General features: G+C 38.5%; 2 protein-coding genes across 2 annotated transcripts in view; both read left to right on the top strand.

Moving 5' to 3' along the window:
• The first annotated feature begins 34 nt into the window (after window positions 1-34).
• PNN (pinin, desmosome associated protein) lies at window positions 35-10,776 on the top strand. Its single transcript, XM_084288574.1, has 9 exons — window positions 35-191; window positions 424-495; window positions 1,289-1,357; window positions 2,901-2,973; window positions 3,071-3,165; window positions 5,213-5,288; window positions 7,007-7,162; window positions 7,249-7,387; window positions 8,395-10,776. The coding sequence occupies exons 1-9, from the start codon at window positions 79-81 to the stop codon at window positions 9,675-9,677; spliced, it is 2,076 nt and encodes a 691-aa protein (XP_084144700.1). The 5' UTR covers window positions 35-78; the 3' UTR covers window positions 9,678-10,776.
• Window positions 10,777-16,808: 6,032 nt separating this feature from the next.
• Window positions 16,809-27,798, top strand: part of MIA2 (MIA SH3 domain ER export factor 2) — a gene marked incomplete at its 5' end in the record, with an annotated part of 33,401 nt that continues 22,411 nt past the window's right edge. The window contains 9 exons of the mRNA XM_084287295.1: window positions 16,809-16,923; window positions 18,090-18,223; window positions 19,518-19,604; window positions 19,937-21,101; window positions 21,630-21,857; window positions 21,992-22,092; window positions 25,480-25,611; window positions 27,296-27,317; window positions 27,422-27,510. Coding sequence (XP_084143421.1) covers window positions 16,809-16,923; window positions 18,090-18,223; window positions 19,518-19,604; window positions 19,937-21,101; window positions 21,630-21,857; window positions 21,992-22,092; window positions 25,480-25,611; window positions 27,296-27,317; window positions 27,422-27,510 — 2,073 coding nt within the window. The remainder of the gene's footprint in view (window positions 16,924-18,089; window positions 18,224-19,517; window positions 19,605-19,936; window positions 21,102-21,629; window positions 21,858-21,991; window positions 22,093-25,479; window positions 25,612-27,295; window positions 27,318-27,421; window positions 27,511-27,798) is intronic.

Here is a 27,798-nt window from a genome sequence, read left to right as displayed (position 1 = left end):
GGCCTGGGCGGGGCCTCCCCGTTACCCAGCGGTGCCTCGCGCTGGGCCCCGGCTAGGCCGCGAAGCGCTGCGGGCGGGATGGCGGTGGCGGTGCGCGCGCTGCAGGAGCAGCTCGAGAAGGCCAAGGAGAGCCTCAAGCACGTCGATGAGAACATCCGCAAGCTCACGGGCAGGGACCCCAACGATGTGAGGTGAGCGGGGCCCGGGGGGGCGGCCCGGGGACACCCCAGTTGTGGGGGGGTCCCTGAGGGGCCCCCCGGTTGTGGGGGGGGGCGAGGGAGGTGATTCCGTGAGGGGCCACCCGGGGGGTGCCTGAGGAGGGGTCCCGGGGAGGCCCCGGTGCCCGCTCCCCGCGGGTTCTGTGGAGGGAGGGTCTCCGGGGGGCTCCCGGGCAGAGCCCGCTGACGGTGCTGTCTCCCACAGGCCCCCTCAGAACAGACTGCTGGCCCTCTCAGGCCCTGGTGGAGGTAGAGGGCGAGGGAGCTTATTGCTAAGGTAAGGAGCCGCGGGAGGCGGCCGCCGGGTTCCTTTATCCTTCCCTACGGCGATGGTCTGCTCTCTTCCCCGGTCCCTTTGCTGGCTGTGAGCTCTGAAGAGTCGGTGTTTTAGCAAGCAGGCACGAAAGCTGGGTGGGAGGCCTCCAAGGGCATTTGGAGTTCTGTATCACGCGCTGAAATTTAAGGGATCCTCTCGTTCTGAGTTGCACCAGTTCTGAATGCCTGTTTTTCCCGAAGCTTTCAGCCCTTTGCCTGAAAATTGAGGTGGAACTTCGAAATGAAGGGGGGCATTGTGTGGGGTATCTGGGACGTTGTCTCTTTGACGCATCTCTGTAATGAAGGAACTGATAACTTTTCTAGGAAGAATAGAAAGAGTTAAAATCAACAGGAATTTCAAAGCAGTGATGGTAAAAGCACTTGGGTTTTGTTGTGGATTTTCCATTTTTTTTCCTCCTCCCTCTCCACCCCCAGTAGAGTGAGAATGAAAGACTGATTTTTGTTCAGGGATGCCTACTTAATGCTTTATGTGGTGGATTTTTTTTTTGTTAAATTTCAACATTAGATTGTTGTATAGGTCATAATTCTGAAATTTTACAAATGGAAATACTTGAACCTAATGGAGCTGCTTCTTTGAGCGTAGCTACTCATTTGAATAAGTGCAGAAATTCAAATTTAAATTAGTTTCTCAACAAACATTATGTTTAAATACTTTATTGTAGCAATTGCCATGTGATTACAGAGCTGAGTAAAACTTATGGCTTGTTCTGAGGTCAGGAGTGGTTGTTTTTTAGGCGTGGATTCTCGGATAGTGGAGGAGGACCCCCAGCCAAACAGAGGGATCTTGAAGGCGCATCCAGTAGGTAGGTGCAAAAACTGATGTAGAGAACTTGTGTTATTAGAATGAGAGTTTATAGCAGTAAACTTAAATAGCAGTTCTTAATTCTAAATATTTTATAACTGCTGACTTTAACATGTAATCTTTGAAGAAGACAGTAAAAGACACATGAGAAATGTTTTTTGATTATAGCAATTGTCTATGGTGAAATCTTTCCAAATCCTATGGCACTATAAAGATTCTTAGTAACGTAGAGATTAGAGTGTCAATATATAGATATAATAATTCAAATACTCTTGCACAATGGAGATGAGACGTAAATGCACAATTTAGTTTGCACCAGATTCAAGGCTTTGTGCTGTCTTTAGAATCACTGGGGGAGGGAACTGTGTGGGGAGTTCAAGAGCTTTGTGTGTTTATAATAGATTCAAAATTCAAAGGTGTTAAAGTCTTCCACTTGCTTTAATGAAGAGTGCTTTTCTCTTGTGTATTTTCTCTAATGCAGTGGTAAAGCAGTTTTTGTCCCTTGTCCCTCCTACAGATAACTCCCCTTTTAACTTACTAGACCTTTTTGTTGCAGGCTGTAGTGTATTGGGCAGAGTTTTCTGAATATACTTATGGAACTAAGTGCCAGATTCTAAAAGCGTGATTAAAAACTTACGGAATTCTGTTTTACTTGGTGTACCATCTGCTTACATTTTGCTTAGTAGCCTGGATTTGTTGTACAGTAGACACAAATCGAATCATTACTGAGGTTTCCCTTTTGCTAACCTTAATGCGTACAGTTTGACAACAGACTCAGATTTCAAGCTTTCACAACTGGATGCAAATCTGTCGACTGTGGCTTTGATTATAGTGAATTGCATTCTCAGACCACTTACATGCAATGGTAGTTCTTGAAAAAGCAAGGCTTGCTTTTGAATTTGAGTTATACAAAATGAATATTTTGAAGTGGCTTTACCAGTAATAAAGGGCTATGCCACAAAGATGAGAGTGAAGGCTGAAAATAACTTTTATTTACAGATTGCCTTGTTGTTCTTTGTTTAAAAACTTCAGCTTTTCCAAGTACTCAATTCCCAACTAAGTACTCTGTCTGCCCTAACCCATTTTCCAGGTATTCGGCTAGATAATTTCAGTAGCATTTTGAATTTGAAAAAAATCATACTGACCTCTTTATCTTAATGCATTTAAATACTTCTTATATTTTCCTTACACAAATAACCATTTTAGAGATTCTGGAAAAAAAGAAAAAGGGAACTATTCAAAAGTTAAATAAGGTCGTAATGTGGGCTCTTCCTTTTTTTAACTTCACTATGCAAATTGGATCAAGAGTTAAACCATTTTTTCTCATTTGTCACAATCTATCTTTTTTTTTTTTTTTTTTTTAACACCAGCAATAGATTCTGTCTGCAAAAGCTCTACTTACCTCCTCGCTGCTCCAATGACAGATTTTACTGGAATCATTGGTTGTACTAACTATACACGCTGACTTGTATTTTCTACTGTTAGAATAGGTGCAGTCCTTAAAATATGTTTTCCAATGACCACTAATGCTTTTTCCTCCCCAGGCTGGGCGGAGAACGCCGGACAAGACGAGAATCACGCCAAGAAAGCGACGCAGAGGATGATGATATTAAAAAGGTAATAGGTGACAAAAGGGGCTGTACAGAAAAGAAAAAAAAAAAAAACATGCTTACCTGGAACATGAACTAAGTAGTTTTTGTTGTTGCTGTTGTAGCCTGCGTTGCCATCTTCTGTTGTTGCTACCTCCAAAGAGAGAACACGTCGAGACCTAATACAAGATCAAAATATGGATGAAAAAGGAAAACAAAGGTATGTAGAAATTTCTTGTAAGAACTAATGGTGGTGCTTCTAAGTGGTAGTCTAGAAAATAGTTTTAGATTTGAAAAGAAATATACAAATGGTGTCATATATCAAAATACGGGGTTGAAGAGGAACCAAAATGGTATAAATTTGGTTTCAATTAAAAAAAAAAAATAGTAACAATGCATCATTCATTTCACGTAGTTGGCAGATAGCCTGAGGAGCAGAATCTCTAAAGGAATACATGTAAGTTTGCTAGTGTTATTGTAATGGGTCATCTTTAAGACAACTTCATTGGCAACTTAACATTTTGGAGAGCTATAATAGGAAACAAAACGGGAATTTGAATCTGGGGACATCCACTCTGTTGTGCTTTGCACTGTAGAAAATTCTGTAAGCATGTCTTGGAAGTAACCAATTGTTCCTCAAGTACCTAGAGAACCTAGTGAAGATGCATCTTAAAAGACCAGTTATAAAGTCAGGACAGGCGATTCTTCAGTACTTATTTTGTTGACTGAAGAAAGCTTTGGGGTGTGGGGTTTTCCTTTTTGCAGAGTAGTTCCATCATGTGTTTCTTTTCTCTTAATACTTTCAGGCTTGTTTTTGTGCATACAGTCTGGCTTTCCTTTTGCCTCCTTTTCTTTAGATTATTCCTACTTATATAATTTTTCTTAGATTTTTTTTGTGTGTGTTAAGGTAGCTCACTGCTAAAGTTCTTGTTGAGATGTAGTTGTGTTGGGAAGAGGTGCTGGAGAAGCAAGCTTGCAATTGTATCCTACATCTTGGACTCTGCCTGCTTCAGTCTGCAGCTCACCTTGTGCCATATTACCTTATGCTTCAAATATAGTGAGGGCTGGAGTAATGAACTATAGCAAGCTTCTCTGATAAGGACCAGAGATTAATTTGTACAAAAAATGGCACTTAAGTTGATTTTTTGCAGTTTACAACATAACTAACAGACTGTTGCTTCCATCACCTACTCCCAAATGCTTTCCTTACAGAAGGATTTCAGAATCCTTAGTGGACTTCATAGAGTTTCTGGCACATAAAGTTCGTTTGGAATGGCAGGTTTTAGCATTTTCCATTTCAGTAGTCTTCTGGGTAGATAAGGGTAAAAAATAACCACTTGCTCTGTGTATGACTTACAGTAGAAAGAGGTTCTTCAGGAGGACAGCATCCAGTGGACTCTGATTTTGCTCAGGTCCATCTGGGATGTCATACTCTTGCCCAAGTAATCCATAGCTTTCCATTCTTTATCCATTATTATTTTTGTTTCTATTAAAGTACCTTTACTTCTCCATGCTAGGTATGTACCACTGCAGTTGAGCTTTGTGGTACTGAGAGAAGAGCACCCTTTTCTTTTTTCTAACTGTGTGAAAGTTCAAGGCAACTACTAAGAAAGTCGGCTTCTTGCTGTAAAAGCACTACTTGAGGTTAAATAGAAAGAAAGAGAAGGTGAAATTCAGCAAATTAGTTGTTTGAAAGAAAGGAATTCCTTAAGAATTTTACTTTAAATTTTCTCAAAACAACTGATAACTTGATGAGAGCAATTGTGGTTTCATCCGACAGTTCAATGTCTCGTTGTATAAGATATTATTAGGTAGACTGTGGCAGATAATCTTTCGCTCCCTTGTGGCTCCTTTTCTCCTTAATCCTCTTAGTGGGGTGGGAGTGTTCTTCCTCACACTGTATTTACTCAGTCTTTTTGTCAGTTCTCGCGTTTTGGATTTTTTTCATATTTACTTAGTGTTGTTTTTCTCATATGTGAAATGTGCAGGCTCCTGATTTTCCCAGTGCTAAGTGTGCTGCGTTACGAATAAGAGCTGTGTCTTGCTCTTAGGCAAAACATGATATGTCAGTGTAAATTATATCTTCAACTGTTGGCACAGTCAGTTTGTGTTCTATTGCTAGCAGCCTTGACTGGTACTAAGCCTTTAAAAATAAACATCTCTGAGGTGGGAAAGTTTCTTTGATTGTGTATACAAAAAAAAAAATCTTGGTACTTGAACTGAAACTCAAACTTCTTTTTGTTGTGTTTTGTTTTTTTTCCCCTCAGGAATCGACGTATATTTGGCTTGTTGATGGGCACTCTTCAAAAATTTAAGCAGGAGTCCACAGTTGCTACTGAGAGGGTACTTATTCTTAATTTCATCAAATTTTTGATTGTAAATAATAAAGCAAAGTGGTGTGATTAAGCTGCTTTAAATAGGAATGAAAATTCCTGTGGTGTGGGTCACAGGTGTAGCAAATTGCTAAGAGTGCAAAAGGGTTTTTCTTTTCTTTAATTTAGTGGAATTAGGGGTGGGAAAGCAGGAAAGGCATTCTTAACATAATTTCATGACCTTACAATGCCTTCTGACCATTGCAGAAGTGGTAAGGCAACGTTTGGGGTTTTATTTATTTATTTCAGTTCATCTTTAAAACATTTAAAATACAAAATAGATTTTCTTTTTTATTGACATTATTTTTGGAACATTTCAAAATAACCTGGAATTTAATCAGGTAGACTACTGTTCGTAGGCTATTTCTGTGACTAATGGTATTGCTGAATCAGTGCCCACCCTGATGTGTTCTGGGTGTTTAAATTATAGCCAAGTATACAGAAAGGCATGGCATTGTTATGCCTTCTGTTTGACTACAAGTGGCTGTTTGCCCCATAGTACAGATAATAAGCATTACTCTTTTTATAAATGAATATATAATTGTATAGAAGCAAAGGTTTTGCATAGCTTAGTGGTAACTTCAAAAAAAAACTTACATCTGGGATGGTGGTAACTTTATTCTTAGTATGACCTTTTGAATTGTGAAGGTCATTGTATTTCTTACAGTTAAACTAAATGGATTATTCAGTTAACAGTAACCTATAGATTATAAACAGTGTTTTAAATGTTTATGGAAAAAAAAAAAACTACTTTCAGCGGTCTTATGGAAGCAGACACAAATCTGTTTAAAATCTCTTCTGTGTGGCTTTAGTGTAGCTGACTTGCAATGTTGATATTGATTACCCCCAGATTCAGTATTTGGATATCCGACTGCTTTATCTAACTAGCACTGTAGTGCTTGAAGAAGACCAAAGTTCTTTGTTGCCTGTTTGCCTTATAATAGGAAGCTATTGCAAGAGATGGTCTGGAAATACGGAGTCCTGGTATACTTCATATTAGTTTGTTTGTATAAAAAGATTTTGAGGAGTTCCTCTTCATTGCAGCATATTTCTGAGAATGTGTTGCTTTCTTCATACATAAAATCTTGCTATAAGTCTAAGTGGAAGCCCAAGGAATTTTATGACACAGCTGTTTTTTGTCCAGGCACTAAACTATATATATAAATTTTTAGGCAATTATTTTATAATCTGGACATATGGCTGTCTAGGACATAGAGACAGGACACTCCTCCTGCATTACAATAATATAATTAATATCCTCTAATTAATGACAACAGTACTCAGAGTATTTGCAGTGTCATTTATTTTGTTGGTCACAAACATCAGCCTTTAGCTCTTCATTTGCTTATTGTCTTTCTTCCCTCCAGGCAGAGTTCCTGAAATCTATTTTTCTCTACCATTTGAAAAAAAAAATCTTACAGGTCATGTTGAAAATTCAAATCCACAGTGAGTGATAGAAAGGCAGATAGCCATAGGGGCACATTAATTTATAGTTAACCACCACAAAAAAATTACGCACCAGCAAACAATGGTGCTCTTCCTCCATTACATGTAATTTAGTAGACTTCCTTATTTGTTGTTTGTTTTTTTTTTTTTCTTGGAATGCCCTTAAATAATTTTAGTTAGACCAAACTAGAATGCTTTTCTTGATTTAGGAAAAATATTAAGATAGTTCTTTATTTATCTTAGCAAAAAAGACGACAAGAAATTGAACAAAAACTTGAAGTGCAAGCAGAGGAAGAAAGAAAGCAAGTTGAAAATGAGAGGCGAGAACTGTTTGAAGAAAGACGTGCTAAACAGACAGAGCTGCGGTTACTGGAACAAAAGGTTGAGCTTGCTCAGTTGGTAAGTCCTAGTTTTGCTCTCAAATCTTTCTCTTGTTTACAATGTATTTTCTTTGGTGTCTTAAGGTCTTTTCTTTAATTTCTCAGCAAGAAGAATGGAATGAACATAATGCCAAAATAATTAAATACATAAGGACAAAGACAAAACCTCACTTATTCTACATACCTGGCAGAATGTGTCCTGCTACACAGAAGTTGATGGAAGATTCACAGAAAAAGATGAATGGTAGGTGGTCTTTAAGATACAAGACTGCCTTTGTTCTTGCTTTCTTTTGGTGTCTGCACAAATTTAAGTCTTTGTGCTTAGATACAGTAATTTCATGCACAGGACAAAGTATATATTCTTGCATGGATGTTCATCATAAATAACAATATAACTTCTTCAGTGACTTAATTTTGTTGGTTGTGCTCTGATTCTCTTACAAAAGGTCAAGAGGAATATACATAAACTCAGAAGTATGTGTTTAAAATGTCCTTATTGTTAACTTTAGTATCTAGGTGTATGCCAGTGCAACAACTTCCATTTTAAAAAGGCTGTTTTTATGGATTGGAGACCCGAGGAAATGCAGGTTTCTTTATAGAGGGCTGGGAAGTTTTGTCTTGAGCACAGTACTAGAAGTTTATGATGATTTTTTTTTTTTTACCTTTAATGTGTGTTCATTTCTTTGTTTCACAGGACGACTATATTTTCCTTTTGCAAAACAATTTAAAACACTGCGGGTGATGGTAGTCCTGTTGTTCTTTTGATTAAATGGAGCTTATCTCTTTTTTTTTCTTTAAAGAAGTTTTCTTCATTGTCTGGGGTGGGGGATAAAAGAAGCTAACTCACCTGTCTGAATAGCTTACATTATTAAAACTTTCTGAATGTCTAATCTGCTTTCTGCTGATTTTTAGTGTCCTTTGATCACCTTAGGAAGAATAACCTTTTTATATACCAGGGAATGTAGGTATTGTTTTGACACACAGTTGGAGTGATTTTAATGAAGTTTAAAAACTGGTAGCTTAGATTTAGGATTTTACTGTTCTGATACTCAGCTAAGCCGATTATTCAACTTGCTTTGTTTTATTAAGTTAACCAGTGGTCTTCTTCATTATGCATGAATGGCTTGCAGAATGAATAACGATGCAGTTCTTAAGTTAAAACAATTTGATAACTTATTAGCTTATAGTTAAGGAGAAAATAGACTTCAGCTTCTCCAGTTACCTGTCTGAAACTGTTATTTTATCCCCCAGCACTCTTTGAAAGCAGGCGCAATGAATTTGCAGAGCAGATTAACAAAATGGAGGCCAGGCCCAGAAGACAATCTGTGAAGGAAAAAGAACAGCAGGAGGTGCAGAACGAAGAAAAGAAGCAAGAACAGAACAAGGAGCAGGAAGAGGGTAAGGTGGCTCAGCAGGTGGAAGAGTTGGAGACAGGTAATCAGCACAATGATGTAGAAATGGAGGAGGTAGGGGAGGAAAAGGGAAAAACAGGTTCAGGGCATAGTGATGCAGAGAAAGAACAGGAGGAGGAAGAACAGAAACATGAAATGGAGATTAAAGTAGAAGAGGCTGCTGAGGTGAGGGAAAATGACAAGCAACAGGATGGTCAGCATGAAGAGGTCACAGCTGTAAAGGAGGAAAATGAAAATACTCAGCCAGTGGATAATGAGCAGGATATGGTTGAAATCAATGAGGCAGATAGTGTAGAACCTGTAGAAAATGAAAATGGCAAAGTGGAAACAGAAATGGAGTGTGATGCTCAGCCAGAAAAATCGGGTAATGCTCTTTCTCCTGAGAAGGAGAAAGGTATCAAAGCAGAAACTGAAGCTGAAACTGAAGAAAAACAGGAGAAGGCATCTGAAGCTCAGCCAGAATCTGTGGCTGAGGCCCCATGTCAGCCGCAGTCTGTGCCACTGCCACAGTCACCTCAGTTGTCTCAGTCCATTCAGGATGCAGAGCCCCAGGCAGACAAGGATGAAAATGCTGTCATGTCTGTAAAGGTGGTCGAGGCACAGACAGAGCAGAGTCAGACACTGAGCATAGAAATTAAAACTAAGACTAGGAGTAGAAGCAGGGGTAGGGCAGGGAACAAAACTAAGAGTCATAGTCGTAGTAGTAGCAGCAGTAGTAGCAGTAGTACTTCAAGCAGTACTACTAGTGGGAGTAGTTCCAGCACTGGCAGCACTACCAGTCGGAGTAGTTCCAGCAGCAGCAGCACTACAAGTGGAAGTACTAGTAGGGACAGTAGCAGCAGTAGTTCTAGCAGTAGTGAAAGTAGAAGTCGGAGCAGAGGAAGAGGTCATAACAGAGACAGAAAACGCAGGAGGAGCGCAGACAGGAAGCGAAGGGATGCTTCAGGAGTAGATAGAAGTCACAAGTCCTCAAAAGGTGGGAGTAGAGATGCAAAAAGCTCAAAGGATAAAAGTTCAAGATCTGACCGAAAGAGATCTATATCAGAAAGTAGTCGGTCAGGCAAGAGAACTTCACGGAGTGAAAGAGACCGTAAATCAGACAGGAAAGACAAAAGGCGTTAACAGAAGAGACCAAGCTTCCTTAGCCTAATCTTTGCAGCAGAAGATTATTTGAGTTGAAAGGATTCCTTATAAGGAGGAGGAGAAGGCTGCCTTAAGAATTGCATGCTGTAAAAAATCTTTTGGAAAAATGCAGACTGTTTACCAGGCATTCTTGTACTTTTTACATAATTTTGTAAAAGGTTACCTACCAAAATTATGTGAAGTTCCTGAAAATGTAAAAATAAAAGATTAACACTCCTTTGCATCTTTTTTTTTTTAAATATCCTGTACTCATTGAGATCCTCTGTATATTTTAATAGGTAAATCTTTAAGTTGGTGTGATCACTTCTTCTGTATCATAAACTGTTTTTTTGTAGAAATAAATGTGCATTTTAAATAAATTGAGATGTCCTGTTGACACTTAAATTCCCCTTTTAGATCATATGTAAGGAGGCAGTGTTGCAGGAAACTTAAAATTTTGCTTTTCCCCTCTATTCCTTGCAAGAATGGGAATCTTAAGACTCCTCTAAAGAGAGTAATCTCTCCAGTGCTAGATAGGAAGGAAAAGTATTTGCTTTGAATCTATGCCTTTTTGCTTTCTTCTGTAATCACAAATTTTTATTCAACTCTGTTCCAGTTATGAAACTTTTTCCTACCCATAGGCAAGCAGTGATTAAATGTGAACACTTTATGCTGACCAAGATAGCTCATGGCAGTCTGGAATACCACTCTTACCTGCCTTCTGCAGGTCCTTTGGTAGTGTTTGCATCTATGTTCTGGAGGTAGTTACTATGTTTAATGATGTCCCTTGCTTTGATGGACAGTGGAGGAAAGACTTCAGCTTGCTTCCCAACAAGGAGTCTCTTTTTTATTTACGGTCTTATCTTTGATCCCTTCATGCCACTAGGAATAACATTGCAGTGTTGGAGTTACCTGGGACTACCTAATAACTAATGTCGTGTGTGTGACAGAATGTTTTCTGAATGTATTTAATACAATACAAAGTGGTATGGTGTTATCTATGAAGGTGAATACTGTTTTTATATAATTTTGTATGGAAAACAATAACATCTGTTGCTCTGTTCTGTACATGTGCAAATAAATGTGGCTTTGTAGACTACTTTCCTGATGCCCATGTCTTTTTCTCTAAGATAGGTGTACTGCCTTTGTACAATTAAAGATTGTCGTACCATAGGTCTGTATCTAAAATCATTCTTAAAGATTGTAATTAATGCCTAATAACTGAACGTGAAGCACTGTTATAATCTGGACTGTCTGGGCAGTAAGAGAATTAATCTGATGTGCCAAACAACAGATCAGGAAGTCCTGGAAAGATTTCAGAATTGAAATGAGCAATAGGCTGGCTTTAATGCATCAAATGCCATGTGTATGCCCTTTTTTTCCTGAAACACGGTGTACTTCTTTATAGTTCTAGTTTGGGAGGATGTTAGTTTTCGGACTTTTCTTCTGAACTCAGAGTAGTGACAGACTTCTGAAGTGCTGAACTTCCTGGCTTACAGAAGTGTGCCTAGCAAGGGATGAAGTGAAATGTTCTCTCATGACAGATTTAAACAGTGTGAAAGCTCTTTGGGTTTTCCTTCTCTCAACCGGTTATGTTACTCATTCTTCAGTCCATTTCCTGCTTTGATATCCTATTTGCCTCTGCAGCTCTACAAGTGAGATTGCTTTTCACTTCTTGTCGGTAGGCTTCAACCATGCTTCCCTTCCCTTCAGGGGAAAGTGGTAGATTAATGTATTTTTGTTTTTTTGGAAGCAAAATGTTCAAGTTTTTTATTAAGATGTTAAACACAGTGGTTTACCATTGGGAAAAATTCTTACACTGAGTAGTTGAGTAAATGTCACTGGGTGTGAAATGTGAAACATACAAATTTCAAGTTGCATTTGAAAATCATTTTAATTTACTTGGTTGTTGATATCCCTAACAGTATGTTTTAAGGTTTCTTACTCTGAGCTTGAGTGATCCAGTGTTAAATGATACCTTTTGTAGTTTTATTGTACAGGTTTTAATAGCTAATACTGTAATTATACTAGGCTGGAATATAGAGGTATTTATATATGTATGTAATTATACTAAGCTGGAATAGGCGGCTGGTCAGAAGCTGCATAGGTTTATAATAAGTGTGGTGGGTGCCGGTAACTAAACTAGGGAATGGATTGATAACATTCAAGTTTCTTGTTTCAGGTTGTATTACAGGCAGGAATATATATTTGAAAAGGTGAAAATACAGGAATTTTGTTGCCAAGTTACAAAGCAGGTGATGTATTTGATAGTTTAATGCTTATTTGAAGAAATTTAACTGCCATGGTTACGCTGTGCTGTAAATAGTTTTGCCAAATCCAAGCAGCACAGTGCAACATATAAATGTCAGTGTATGATAAATTTATAAGAACCAAGTTTTCTAAAAACTACGTATATTCCAACCAATATTCTGTTACAGTAGTGGTATAAGATAATACTGTACTATTAGCACAATACCACATAAAGACCCTTGTCTTTAAAAAGCAGTTGTATTTTTAGTAATTTAGTTACGCTCAATGTCACTTCATCTGAGCCAAACAATTTTAAAGCATTGGATAGAGATGTGTTTCCTCTTACACTGAAACAAAGTTGTGGATAATACTGAGACCCTGAGTACAATTTCCTTTCTGTTCCCAGTCTATTTCAAATAGCAGTAGAAATGTATCAAATGAGGTCTTAAAATTGAATGTAATAGTTTTGTGTCTGAGAATTAAGTGCAGATACCATGCAAGTAGGAAATTACTAAAATGTTTTATTTCACTCCCACATAGTGGTGAGTAGAGATCAATGGAAAAATACCTTGGTCTCTTTTCAGTCAAGTAATACAGAAAAACAATCAAAGAGGCAAAAAACTAATAATGAAGTTGAGATGTTTTGTACGAGTGGGTAACATGTAAGATCTATGCGTGTCTTGTGGAGTGCTTGCATCAAATTGTCCACTCTAGCTTTAAATGAGAATTTAGAGGAGTTGGATTGGTGTATTTTGTTACAGTGCTGTTATACTACATGTATGTGCACTGACTATACCATTTACCTGTCTCAATTTTCTTCACTCCTGGCAGCAGTAAGCTGGAAGTCTCCAAGAATGTGTTTTTCCACGATGTTCCACGTGGAGTCCTTCTCAGAGTAGATTTTATGCAGATTGTTCATGAACTGTAAGCTGAAGCATGACTTTGCATAAAAGGTACACTTCTTCAAATTTGTGCTTCTTTACTTGAAACTTACATGTGTTTGTGCTTAGAACAGCTTCATTGTAAGTAAGGAAATTTGAAAGTAATTTTTCTGAAGAAAGAAGGTATTGGTAAACTTCAATAATTTCCAAGATCAGTAAATTTGCAAATAGATAACTCCAGCATCGTTTCTTCCTAAGGAAATGAAGGTCTTGTGGTTAGGCCACAGTTATAATTCTGGGATCCAGATTTAGCTGCTCATTTTGTAATAATTGCTGTTGCACAACAGGACAAACATCTTCATTTTGTGTGTCCCAGATCTTTAAAATGAGCTTCCCTGCTCAAAGAAGCATTTCTAATCCTATACGTATTTATGATGTGATCAAATGCTGCAGCAGTGGTGTATATGCATAACATAGAGATCTGTGCTTTGGAGAATACAACTTTGCTCTTTGCCTTTTTTTTTTCCCCTTCATCTGAGTTGCGTAGAAAATCCCTGTTTTACACAAACCTCATTCAGGCAGTTCTTATTACATGAAGCCTTTTAATGTATAGCAAAGCGTGAGGCATTCAAAGCTTAGGAAAGTACTATCAAGATTCAAAGTAGTACATCACAAGTTCCATGATTTTCAAGTAACACACGAAGTTGTCATGTTTGCAACCCTTTTTGTAATAGGGAAGCAATAATGGCTTTTTCTTACAATTTATTACCCTGGCTAAAAATATGGTTTAAATTTGAATAAAGAATGTCTGTTACATGTTTATATTTAACTAGAAGAAGAGTGAGTGAACTAGTGTTTCTTCTCTTCCTTTGTTTTACTAGATTTTAAAAGATAGTTGTCATGCCAAAAAGTGTTTTGTTTTGTTTTTTTAAAAAAAAAACAACATGAGATTCCATATTAAAGTTGATCTGCATTTTAATGCAAACATCTCAAGTCAAGAGAACTGTGTTTCAAATGTTTTTTGTTATGAATTGTATCCTTCCATGTATTTGTGCAATATTATACACAGTGAAACCTTACATTCTGTATGTAACCTTTTGGTGCTATCATAAAAATATAATCAAAACTGTATATACTGTTATAAAATAGCTGTTGATTTTTATGTACTTAAGAGAGTTTGTATCTGCTTATGATCTCCTTTGGGATCTCTATGGTTCATGCAGATCCTGAATGGTCTAGGAAATGCAACATCTCTGTATTTATACAGGATCATATCTTGAGTCATTCAGTGAGCCATACTAATCAGTTGATTTAAATCAAACCGTTAATTCTGACTTGATTCTTCTGTGAATTTTAGTATGTCAGAAGGAATTTATGATATGTCAAGACACGTGATGTTATGTATTTCTAGCTTAATGCTTAAAGTTACTAGTTACTATACTACCTATAACTAAAGTTATAAGCTTAATGCTTATAGTTACTAAGATTTCCAACAAAATAGTTTAGTTCTAAGGAAAGCTGTTCAAATTAGATCTTTTTCATTAGCATTGTTTGTTTTTGCATATATAATAGTCTTCACTTCTGTTGCTTCAGTTCTGCAGAAGTATCCAACTTCTACTCACTAAACAAATAAAGTGAAATCTTGCTCTACCTGCTGTAAAGTTTTCAACTTTGTCCTTTGGGAGGCAGCTATGATAAACCCCCTGTATCTTTAGCTTTGACTTTAGTTCAAGGGTGCTTACAGCTTACATTTGTATAACATCTGCAAGTGTGAGTTTTACACCCTGAAGAAAAGAATATTTGATATGAATGTACTTTGTTATTGAAGTTGTATTAGAGGAACAAATAAAAGAGAGAGAGAACACTGCTAATCAACCTTTCAACAGCTTCAAACCTAGAATGATGATTGTTGAGACTAAGCTACACAATAAACAGGGCCCAGAATAATTTGAAAACTGCAGATGTAGATGAAACACTGCAATTCATCCTAGCTACTCCATTTATAGCATCTCCATACAAAGACCTGAGAATTCATTTGTGTGTCCATACGAAGAGTCAGCCATTCTGAGAGCTATTTTGACAAATGTAATGTGTAGATCTCAAGGTGTGGGTCCTTCAGTTTGCCCTCTGACACAAACTTGCTGACCTATGTAGTTTTAGATGTTAGAATGTCTGGCTTTACCACTTTTTGTGAATCACCTCTTGGTTACCAAGGCCAGAAAGGGACTATTAAACTTTCTAAGACCATGATTGTTTTTTTGCCTTACGTTCCACGGTCGGTATTCAGCATTATGAAAGACTCTTCTGACCAGCTTATAACCTTGTCAGGATAAAAATTGTCCTTTTTTTTTTTTTGATTTTTGTATGACACTTGGTAATAGACAATCCCTCTAATATAAAATTCTTCTGTAGTTCTTCCTACTCCCCAGTGTAATTTTTTTATATATTCCTTCTCACTAGTTTGTCCTAATCTGTACAGTTTAGGGAACCAAAAACTTGTCCATCTTTTCACAAATGCAAAGAAACGGCCTGATGTTTCAGCTGCCTGGCATTCTATTTTTCCTCCCCTTCACCTCCTACAGATAAACTTGGAGGACCCCAGGAAAGGTTCTCAGGCACTCTAAGCAGCAGAAGAGGAGTGGAGGAGAGAAATAACTGGGGATGGGACTCCATCAAAACTATTCCGGGGAGAGTGCTGGGGTACAGATCTATCATGCATTTGCCCTGGTGGGTGCGTGCAGCGGTTCTCTGGTGGATTACCTAACAGCAGGGGCAGCTGGTGTGCTGGGTCATAGGAGAGGCCCGTCTGGCTATCAGGTCATGTGGCAAAGGAAGGGGACAAAGTGTTAGATTGCAGCTGGAGGACGTCATCTACTGTGATTTCTTTGTTTACAGGACATTGCTGGTCAACGCGTCTCTGGCTGCAGCGCACTTTGTGCCCTCTCTCCCAGCCCCCTGTAGGCGATTTGTTTGCTGGCTCATAGGTAGTGAGCATCCATGTCTGGCAGGTTTGGGTTGTGGAGCAGGAGAGAGGGGAACTATGCTGCAAGTAAGATACAGCTTAGGTTCATGGAAAGAAAAAGCAAAGCAAAGTCTGTGTGAGTCATGCTCAGGACAGAAGGAGGGGCAGGATTGCTAGGAAGCATACATGTATAACTGCAAATATTATCAGCTTGGGAGGGAATATGGTTTCTTGGGATGCTATCAGGAAGGGAGAGGGTAGAGGCTACCCCATGTTGGAGAGCTGGAAATGAAAGGTGAGGGCCCTAAGATGTATCGTGCATAGTCGACCAAGGATGTTCGGGGCAATGCTGTGAAGCATTTGAAGCAAAGCTTACTTGTAAAGCAAATCATTCTGTAGGATTGCATTTATAGTGTAACTTCATATCTATATAAGCTGTGTACAACTTCCTGCACAACTACCACTTTAAAGCATAGCCTGTATTTGAGAAAATTATTTATAACTCCATTGGGTAATAGGTTGCTTAGAAACAGAAGGTATTTCTTATAAAGCAGGACATATCTGCTTAGATTTGATGCATTGCTCTGTGCTATATGATGTGGAAATGATGTTTAAAAATGGTAGTTCAACTTAAAAACGGATGTTAAAAATCCCATAATCCAGAAAAAAATATTAGAATTGATATTGAATTTCCCTGAACAGAGCCTTCTGTAGACTTGACAGCAAAAATCCTCTCTGATGGTGGCTGAATTCTTATGTGGCTAAAACTAGTTTGTTTGTATTCAAAACATCAGTCTAGCTATCAGAACTAAGTTAATTATTAAACACATGCGTATAATCAGGACAACTGACTTGGCAGATTATTAGCAGAGTTAGCATAGTGTACTTTTGCTTTGGCAGATGAGAGAAGGGAAATGGGATTATAACTTCAGTTGCGATTTTTTTTTGTTAGGCTAAGAAAAATAATGTAGAATATTCTTGTACTCTGCAAATGAATTAAGTTTTCACAGTTTCAGTGCATTCTAGATTTACTCAAAAATGTCAAGAATATTGGATCAGAGAATTTTGCTGCTAGTAATTTCATTTATAACAAGTCTGCAGAGTACAAAGGTACTTTCAGAATGGAAGAAGTGTGGAGATCGGGAATGTGAGAGTAAGTAAAAATCTTTTTTCTAAAGGAGTTTATATATATGTAGCTATTACAGACCGTGATGTTGAGATTAGGAACGAAGCACTGAATGAAAATGAGTAGGCATAGAAAATGTTTGTTGTCTATATACTAAGTTTATGAAAAAAAACTTAAATTTTTCAAATGACAAAAAAGATATTCCTGAAAAACCTACTTAAGGGATCGTGTTGTGCAAGTATCTAAAGATTGACGTTCAGTTAAAATGAAAAACTCTTTAATAGCTATTTTTTCTCAGGTTTCCTCAAAAATTCAGCATAAAACAACTTTTAAGTATTTTAACTCATTCCTTACAGGGAATTAATTACAAAGGTAATTAAATGTACATGGTAGTCTATATACTAATAAAGAACATATTTTTTGTTTACAGTAGGTTCATAACCTACTCTCCAATACTGTATTTTTTCTATTCTAAGCAAACTGTTTGGTGGTTTTTTTGTTTGTTTTTGTTTTTTTGTAATCCTTCTCTAAAGATACTGTAATGTAGCTTTTTCTTTAACATGAAGAGCAGTAACTAGTTATGGAGTTCCTGGGGATTAAATAGCTCTGCAGGAAGTTGTCAGACCAGCCCCTGAGACACCGGGGCGGGGGGGGGACACAACAATAAATAAAGACATTTCCATACAGAATGCTCAGAATTCTACAGAATGCTCCTGGATTTATTTCCTGTGGAGCCATTCCAACTTCACCAGGTTCTGGGTGCTCAGGGATATCTGTCTTAGGGCAGCACGTGGAATGGGCACCAAACTGATTAGAGCACATCAGTGGAGGTTTTTATGATAGATAAACCATGATTTTTATGATAGGAGATAGAGGTGGAGACAACTAGAAAGCGAAGTCATTCAAATTGAATTGTAAATTTTGTTTCTGACAATGTGTTTAGGTTTCTGTTACTAGAGCTTAACTATTTTATTTATAATATTAATAAATTCAAAATAGCAGACAAAATCCCTGCAATTACAGCTAGATTTAACTTGCAATTTCTGAAATATAAAATTATAAATGTGTATATATATATAAAAATATGTATATAAATTATATAATGTTTATCTATATAACACACTTCTTCAATAACATTCTTCAAACAAAGTGGCTACAATACTTACTTGTTTCTTTCTTCCTACATATTCCAGCGGCAATGAGCAGAGTTCAAGCCATTACAGACTACTCGGGGCCTGATTGCCGGTATCTTAACTTCAAAACAGGGGAGGAGATAATTGTATACTCCAGACTTTCCAGGAAAAATGAAAATTTGTGGACAGGAAGTGTAAGTACTTTAATCTGATAGGCTTTCTGCATAAATAATTTAGATAGCATTGTAATAGCAGTCTGCTTGCTTCTAGGGATCTTCCATCTTTTTTTAACATTAACCAGTTGTGGATCAACATCGTGTTTGGGAGATGGGTCATTGTTGATATCTTTCTATAAAAGGGAAAATCAAATCTGGCCATAGATTACTCATGGAGAAACAAAGTCAAGATCAGAATCCAAGTTTTCTGACTCCTTCATCTAATCATTTGGCTGGAATGATTACATCTCGTTCCCTTAAAAACCTTCAGGTCTAGTGAGCCAGGTACCTACCTACAGGTCTGCAGGTAAGGAGATTTTACAGTTGCTTGATCGGCAATTCAGAACTGGGACATGACTTCACAGTTCAGTGCTCAAGGAAAGTTCCCAGAGAAGTTATCACACACATTTAATGGTTTGGAACAATTGACAATGTAGTTAGAACAGCTCTGAAGTTATGCTATAGTTAAAGTTAAGGTATAGATAAAAGGCAGTGGATGCACCAATCCAAATCCAACTGCTGGTAAAACAGTGTAAACGTTTCAAAACCAGAATACATCAGTTATGATGGTGGTTTTTATTTTGTTTTGTTTGTTTTTCCCAAATGATGTATGACATTTATTGGTTAACAGTGGCATTCTGTCATTCTTTCTGCATCTAAGAGTATCTTTGCAGGTACTTCATTCCTTCTTGCTGTCCAAGGTGTATTCCTCCATTAAAGGCCATGTGCAGTGCTTTGTTGTAAAGCTAGTGGTTGGTTTCATCGTCAGACTGACTCTTACTTATGTTGGCATTATTCTTTTGGCCATTATCATCTATTTATGTTCTGCAGTGTTGTCTTCATTGCCATTTTCTCTTCAGCAGCACCTGGTCTCATACCTGGATTTCACATCGTACTTTCCTTGTAACTTTTTATGGGTCATTAGTTATTAAGGTGTTATTGTTCTCTAACTTGAGTAAATGGAAATTTTGCATCTGATCCTGTTAGGAGCTAGCAGAGACCATCTGTGTACATAACACTGTGCTCAGTTAAGGACTGTTAAGACTACAGAAAATAATAGTTAGAATAATATTCTTTTTGCTTTCTGAAGTAGCAAATGGAACACTTTAGTGAAGGAAAAATAAATCATTTTTGACCAAAAAAAAAAATGAAGGAGGTGGAGGACAGTCCTATAAACTTACTGTTTGTTCATACTTTTCTAGCATATATGCAAGCATATCATATACTTACCACTACCGTGTAAGTGCTCTCACTCCTTTTATATTTCTTACAGAAAGGAAAAGATTTTGGATATTTCCCAAAAGATGCTGTGAAGGTTGAAGAAGTTTTAATTGTAGAAGAAGTTGAAGTGCTCACCAAGGTAAATCAACATCACCGGATTCTCCAGCGTAGTTCACAACTATTGAAAATCTAATACCCAGTTAGAAGCTCAAGTTTCAACATATATTTTTTTTCAGATAATTCAAAACATGGTTCCTTTCTTATTGCACCATTTGTGTTCATTGTTCTCTAAGATAACTTTTTATCTAATAAATGTTATAGAAGCATTAGGAATAATATAAATACTTACAGTACTTTGTGTAAGACTATACATACACACAGAGGAAGAGAGTAAAGATGCTTTACTTTGTTACACAGCACTGTAGAAAATTATATGTTAGAGTATTTTAAAAGTTAATATTGTTCTTTTAGGAAACTGATTTCCTTTGTCTTGATGGAGATGAATATGTTTTTGAAAATGAAGACAGTGCATTACATGACCCCAACAAAGAAAGTGAATATTCAGCATCTGATGCAGAATCAAAGCTGCAAGAAAATGAACTCTTAAATCATATAAGAGACTCCAACCAAAATGAAGAAGGACTTGAATCAGCTTTTGGAAATGATTCCAAGGAATCTCAGAGTCAGGAGGAGTCTGCAAGCACAAAGCTGGTTACTGAAAATGAGAATAGAAACGAAGACGCTGAGCAGCCAGAAATTCAAAACAGTCTCCCATTAAAACCCATTCCAGCTCAGTCTAGTTGGATGGTTTCCAATATTGCAGGATGGTTTACCACAGGAAGTAAAAATGATGAAGAGAACTTAAAAGCAATTACTGACTCTTTAGAAGAAAATAGTTACCGAGGCAGAAAAATAGTAACTGCTGAAAATGAGTTAGAAGAGACAAATGATAAGGAGGAACAAGAGCCTGTAGCATCTGGTTGGTTTCAGGGTGGACTGACGGACTTTCTGTATTTTGGTAAAGAGAAAGAGGATGTTGGTCTTGTATCAGAAAAAAATGATCCAGAGAGCCGTGATGTTTCTGGTGTGGATGGACATCCCGATAATGAACATGAAACAGCAGTCACAGAGTTATTGATAGAAGAACAAAATAGTGAAAGCCAGCAATACCAATCAAATTGGTTCAATTTGGGTTTAAGTAATGTTCTAAATTTTGGGCATACTGAGAAAGAAACAATTGCTATGGAAGATCAGCAAAGCAGAGAAACAGAAGATAAAGCAAGTAAGAATGAAGAAATGCAGACTTTAAACCAGAAAGAATCACACATGGACAACGAATCAAAGGAGACAGTTAAAGCAGTGACAGATGAAGATGAAATTTATACAAAAGAAATAATAGATTCAAACAGTAACATGCCAAATGCTGGGGAGATACCAGAAAGTGTGCATACTCTTAGTGACACCAAAAGCACCTCAAGTAGCATTGGATCATATTTTGATATACTAATTGGTGGGAAAAAAGAGCCAGTTGAACCTTACGATTCAGAACAAGAACTGATATTGGAAAGGCAACTGCTGGAAAACACTGAAGCTAAAATGAGAAATCAAGAGTCAGAAAGCAGCTATGGCCATTCAGGTTGGTATGAAAATCTGTAATTGCTCTATTAATTATAAAACAGACTGTGCAAGATACAAAAACACAGAAAATGAATCTGAGCTCTGGAAAGTATCAGAAAAAATTTTACCCCAGAAGCCCACAAAATAGAAGATAGTTTTTAAAGAAAAAAATATCATTACAGCTAGCTTTCTAAAACCCCTCAAGCTAGAAAGCCAGGCTGCTGTTTAGAAGGCAAAAAAAAAAAAGAGCATAATATTTCTTTAATATTTATGTACTGCGCTGCAATACCAGTTTTGCTTTAAAGCTCTGTCCTCCAAACTCTACTCTGAGACAATGATTTGAACTAGCATTGCTTAAATTATAAATCTGCAGCACATTTTTAATCTAACAAAGCACTCTGATGTTTGGTTTTAAGTTGAGGAAAATGTTTAAAAAATGTAAGATCAAAATCTCAGTGGAGTTTAATGTCTTGAGGGGAAAAAAACTGTGAATGGGTAGTTGAATCCTCTAAAAATAAACATTATGTCCTTTCAGAATTATTTGCAGGAATAGCCAGTAAACGAAAACTTCTGGAAGAAATGCCAAAGGAGAAATATGTAATGAATGGAGCTGTTGACGGTGAATGCAACAGTGATCAACATTCAAATGGAATAGTAATTCCTTCAGTAAATTCTGAAGAAAAAATACCTAGCTCAGTAGATGATTTACCACTTGATGGTGAAAAGCCTTTCTCAGATAACGTTTTCCAAGTTCAGAGCTACATCCCAAGTAATGGTATGTGAAAAAAATCCTAATTTGAAGGAAAATAAATTTGAAATCTCAAAAAAAAAATAGTTGGAATTGTATTAAGCTGACCACTGTAATACAAAATCTTCTTTGTTTGTTTGTTTTCCTTATAAACAAACCAGAAGGAAGCTGGATATATCAGATTCTTCAGTGCTTGGATGCTCTTGAGATTAAGGAGTTGATAAAGTCTGTATTTTCAGCAATGACAAGTATTATCAAAAAGGTAAGAGTTCTTTATGTGATAGTATTTTGGAAATTGGTGCAAAATTAAGCCAGTTGTTAGCCATGTTCTGAAATGCACTTCTGACAGGAGAGAAGGAAAGAAAATTTATTTTTAATAAAACCTTTGCAGTCCCCTTGCTTCTAGGAATATCTGATACTAAATAAGAGAGCTGGAAAAAAGAAAATGTCAAGGCAGCTGCTGTTCATCTGCTTCTGTTTGCAATTCAGAATCTGATGAACTCAGCCTTTTTTGCCCTCTTCCTCCCCACTTTTTTTTGCTTTAGGGAACCATGAGTTTCATTAATAGTTCTCATGGCAGGACTGATTTGCATGGCCTTAGAAAGCTTGGTTGGGATAAGTAAAATAAACAGAATACTTCCATCACTTTTAAAAATATAATTTCAAAGCTTTGATTTCCAAAGATTCACATCATCCATGACCGCATTAAAATATTTCTCTAAGGAAATATTAAAAATATAAATATGATTTATATTATGATTGTTATGGGGATGTCTTAAATATCAAAATGTAAAATTTCAATTACAAGGATAAGATTTTTTTCTTTAAGATGAAAGTCCTTAGGTTGCCTAAATACACCCTCCACAATTAGGTTAACCTAATTAACCTATTACTTGGTTAAGGTACAACTGGAAAGAGGAAGTTTTAGTCTAGCCTCTTTCCACTATGACCTGCCTATGTCCTCTGCTAGGTGAGCAGAAAGCTCCTTTCAGAATTGCCTCATCTGCTTCTCCACCTGGAAATTAGCCTCTTTTCTGCCACTTTAAACTAAGGCAAGTTTGCCTCTCCAACCCAGCCCTAATTTCTATATTTCTGCTAAGAAGAAAAAAAAAAAAAGGTGGGGGGGAGGGAGGAGGAAAGGGCATTCTTCTGTGTTCAGCTGAGGAATGTGTGGTATGGGTAAGGGGTGGAACAGAGAGGGGACTTCTGCAGGAGACAGGAATTAGAGATAGGATAAAGGTGAAGCATGGTAAACAAGACTGGAGGTGCCTGGGGTGGAAGGGGTGAGTTTCTGGAAGAGACAGCTTTGGAAGAGGAGCGGAGAGTTATGATGGCCTTGGGCTCTTGTGATTTAGGTGAAGGGAGATGCTTGAGGATGGTGGAGCCAAAGGATTGATACCAGGCAAATACAGGGAAAGGAATTCAGTGGAAACCTCATGGAGAGAACTTATATGGGAAATAATGTCTGGGAAGGAATAGGTGAGAAATATGTACAGGTCTGCTCTGTACTCTGCTAATGGAGTGAAAAGTCATGAAAGTTAAGGCCTTCTAGATGAGGAGATGATTTGGAGTGAAACTGGAGAGGGTGGGCTTGGGGGGGAATCAAAAGCAAATTAATTAATGAAGTGGGATTAAGTTTAGCACTAGGGACAAAGTGAAGGGGACTTTACCAGATGTTAATTTCACAAAAAACAGTGTTGCCAAGGGAATGTGAGAAAGGGTAGACAATGTTGCACTATCCCCTCTAAACAGAAGGGTAATATCAGATACATGGTATCTGGTATATATGGTAAACTTTATCAATGTGACACTTTGGTTTTAACTTTGTTTGGGTTGTGTGATTGAAGTTTAAAAACCACGCCTAATTTTACCCGATTTCCAGGTAAAAGCAGACTTAATAGATTTTGGCCAAGTCACAGACTAGGAGAAAAAAAGCTGAAGGGTTTTGCTTTCTTTCTAGTGAAGCAGGCTGGATTTCAATGCTCATCGACAGTTTGCTGCTTTGGCAACTCTCATTTTTGTGGTGTTTGATGTGATCAGGACAGGCACTTCCACCTTCTACCTGTCAGTTTGTTGGCGGTAGTTTCACATGCAAGTCATTCACCTTGCATTGTGAAAACAGACTTAGCATACGTACGAAAATAAATCGTCGTAAGTTTATGTGAAAAAAATAAGATAAAATGTAATTAAAAAAAAAAAAAAAATCAAGGAGAAGGAGGTGGCCAGGAGCCCTGTGCCGTGTGGCCCGGCGGGCGTGCGCCGCCGCCTGTCACCGGGCCACCTGTTGCCCCTCCCCGCGGTGCCAGTGTCACAGGAGCGGGGACAGCGGCCGGGGCGAGCTCTCCGCCGAGGGAAGCGGCCCAGCCGCCGGTGTTTTTATTTTTGTAAGGTTCTGGTGTTACACGGGGCAAATGGAAGGAGCGGAGGTAAGCCTCGCCAGCAGCGGCCGGCCTCTCACGAGGCGCCGGGGCCGGGCGCTGAGCCCCCCCCCCCCCCCGTGACTCTCTCATCGCGGCCCAGCCGCAGCGCCCCCCTTCACTCCGCAGTGGTTCGTCCCGCGGCGCTGTCCCGCCCGTTCCCCTTTCTTCCTTTTTTCCTCCCCCCCGTGCCCCGCGGCAGTGGTAGGGGCCGGTTGCCAAGCGGCGAGCCGGAAGGGGGCCGAGCCGCTGGTGGGCCCGCGCCGCGCCAAGATGGCGGCCGCCGGCCGCGGGGGCGCCCTGGACGTGGCGGCGGCCGGGCTGTGGCTGGGGCTGCGGGACGCGGCGCGGCGCTGCTGCCGCTCGGCCCTGGAGGGGGCGCGCAGGGTGAGTGCCGCAGCCCCTCAGGGCCGGTTGCGGCCCGCTGCCTCGGCGCTGGGGAGCGCCGGGGACCGGAGGGGACCGGAGGGAGGCGGCCCCCGGTACGGCGTCGCCCCGGCCTGCCTCAGGTGGGGCTGGCGGCGGGTGGGGACCGAGAGCACGCCCGGGTTTCCGCACCCCCTGCTGCGCCCCCCGGTTGTCCTGAGGTAGCGGTGGGCTGAGCGATTTGTGAGAGGAACGGGGGCTGAGGCTGCGTGGTGCTGCAACACGTTGTTAAGTTGTTAAAGGCGCGCTGCACGTAGTAAATGGCACCTGCCTGAAGCAGGTTATGTGTTTGCTTTGAGAAAACAGCGATATCCCTTTACGTACAAAACGCGAGTGGGTGTAAGTGCTTACAGCGACCGACTCATTGACTGTGCGTTTTAGAGTGAGGTTGGTTGAGCAGATCTTCCTACTAAACGATTTTTCTAACAGTAAATCATAAAATACTGGCTGGTATTGACTATTTGAGTACTAAAACGTAGACAGTCTGAAGAAAGAAATACCATAATTGGCAGGTTCAGAAGGAGAAGTACTCAGCGTTATTTCATCATCATCATAATATCTTGTTTAATCTCTACTATTTTTTCTTCACTTACTAAATGTGTACATTAAAAATCAAAAGCTTCTGTTAACCAATTTCATGGAGTTTTTGGGAAAAAAAAAAGTACAAGCCTGTACTTACTGCCTTGTGTATTGATTTAATTTGCTTCTAGTGTCTATTTCCATCACTCAATAATGTCTGTTTGCATCACTCAGTGTTAAATATGAAATTAATCTCCTTAGTTAAAACTTTTGATTTTATTTTTCAGGCTGTGGCTTCGCTGCCAGAAGAGATGAGACCTGGTCCTGATCTGTATGGTTTTCCTTGGGAATTAGTGTTTTGTGCTGCAGTTGTTGGAGCCTTTACAATTTTCCTGTTCCTGTATAGAAGTTATCAGTCAGTAAGTGTTCAAATTGAAATTGTTAGTGTTCAGGGTATCTAATGCTTCGGAACTTTGAATCTGCTGTGATTTAATTTGTATTCCCCCTAAAAAGGAGAAAATTTGGGAAGTAGCCTGTTCTGTCAAGATGGGAAGTGTTTGGATGTGTAGCGAGTGGCCATTGTCAGTAGAGGAAATGAAATAAAACTCAAAACAGTAAGACTTCCTCTTTCTTTCCCTTTTTATATCTACCCCAGATTTTAAAAGTCAGTCCCTAAATTATTTCCATGGGATGTGGAGATTTGATGGATGTACATATCGCTGTATGTACTGATCTGACTGTTCTGGCTATAGCTAGATCAACTCAGGTTTTCCCAAGGTAACTTAGCAAAAGCAATCTGGATGGAGTCCCATCAAGGCAGGTATTTTAAAACATTTCAGCCAGTGACCTTGATTCTGTTTCCTGGAATACTGAACTGATTTTGCTGTCAGTTTGTGAGAATTAAGCTGATGTGTTGGAGAAATGTAGTGCTGAAACCTCTTAACACATACATCAGATGATATTTTGAGGTATGGGTTGGTTTCAGTCATGAGTGGGTAAGGATGTGAGCAATAACACCTGCCTACCAAACTCTCCCTACTAAAGAAATGTATTCAGTGTCCATAATTCAATATTTAGTAAACTTCTTAATTTTTTTGCATGCTCTTAAGTAGTCAGAGGGTGACTTTTTTTTTTTTTGTGCTGGGTTTAATGATAATTTTGTTTGAAAATAGGCTGCGTAGCATTTTATTTTTTTCAGATAAGAGCAATTGCATTTTTATTTCAGCTTCTAACGTCTCCTTAGATCTGGAAAAACACCACTTATTCTGCAGCAGCAATTCAGATTGTCTGGAAGGGGTAGTCCATATTTGTTTAAGCTAACAAATCTGTAATTTGTGTTACTCCTTGTATCTCTTAGCAGTTTGGTTTGGTTTTTGATTTTTAACTATGTTTCATTGCTTTAGATGCTTTGAAAGACGAGTTTCAGCTGATACTTGAGTCAAGCAGCAACTCTAGTTAGTGTTGTTTTCCTCTCATGTGTTACCTGATCTATCACTAAGGCCCAAGATATTACAAGTTACTGACAGCTTTTTCAGTTATCCGTACTTAAAACTGCACTGAGTGGTCTTCTGAAGAATGAATAGTTGCTTATTCAAAAGCAGTGGGGTTTAACTTTTTGCTTTTGGGGTTGATAGGATAGGCATAATTGTGTCTTCACTCTACCCTTCTTACTTGGTCTCCTTGTCTTTGAATAAGAAAGAAACAGGGAAAATCAAAGACTCCTTATATGTTAGAGACATGATCCAGGCCCAGCCATGAGAGGAGTCTTTTGTTGTAAAATCTTTGGCCCAGCCAACTTCTGCATCTTTTGTCCAGGCCATTTGTAACAGGCTTTGTCCCGTAGTTTGATTCTAGGGCACTAGACCTCATGCTGCAGCTGCTGATTTGGCACTTCCCACAGAGTTGTATGTGGGAAGTGTTGGCAATAGTGGGTTGGGAACTTTGTGTTGGCAATAGTGGGTTGTGTGACAGGAACCTGTATTTATATTCCTTAAATGCCATGTTTAACCTGATCATAGAACCATAAACTAAAAAACTTGTTCTCAGTTACTATGCAAGAGTGATTAATCAGATGTTTTCAAGTATTTATTCTTTTTATTTCAGGTTAGAAGTCGACTTTATGTAGGTAAGCTTATTTTTCATAGTTTGGAGCATTATTATCTTAAACTCGTTTTTTTGCTACTTGCAATTATGTGAATGCTGCAACATTTCGTTGTCTATTTGTTATAGGAAGGGAAAAACAGCTTGCCAACAAAATTGCTGAACTAGTTGAAGAGAAATGCAAAATTCTTGAAAAACTCAGCCTTTGCAAAAAAGAGGTAATATTTCTCATTAATTGCTTTCACATGTGTCATTTGATAAACTGATCCAATTTCTGTATTTGAATTACTAAACTTAAGCCTGATTCTGTGACTAAAAAAGGTTTAAAATTTTTAGAAGTAATTCTTTAAATGCTTTTTATGTCAGTGCTTTTTATTGTGTATCACATTGTCAGTGTGATCAAGGGTTTTTTTTATACCTCTCTGATAACGTACTCAAGCTAAGATTGTCCTGATTTCTGGCAGCATATATTTGTGAGGTGATGGCTGTGTTTCAGACTAGAACAT

This window comes from Netta rufina, assembly GCF_964035555.1.
Source record: "Netta rufina genome assembly, chromosome: 5".
NCBI lineage: Eukaryota > Metazoa > Chordata > Aves > Anseriformes > Anatidae > Netta > Netta rufina.
The sequence above is the reverse complement of the archived record's forward strand: the minus strand, read 5'-3'. Positions and strand labels throughout refer to the sequence as shown.

What these genes read in the sequence shown, in the direction of transcription:
- PNN (XM_084288574.1), top strand. Translation starts at nt 79, where the DNA reads ATGGCGGTGGCGGTGCGCGCGCTGCAGGAGCAGCTCGAGAAGGCCAAG. An exon ending in GATGAAAAAGGAAAACAAAG is followed by an intron (nt 3,166 to 5,212) that starts GTATGTAGAAAT and finishes TTTTCCCCTCAG; the next exon opens with GAATCGACGTATATTTGGCT. An exon ending in AGGTTGAGCTTGCTCAGTTG is followed by an intron (nt 7,163 to 7,248) that starts GTAAGTCCTAGT and finishes TTAATTTCTCAG; the next exon opens with CAAGAAGAATGGAATGAACA.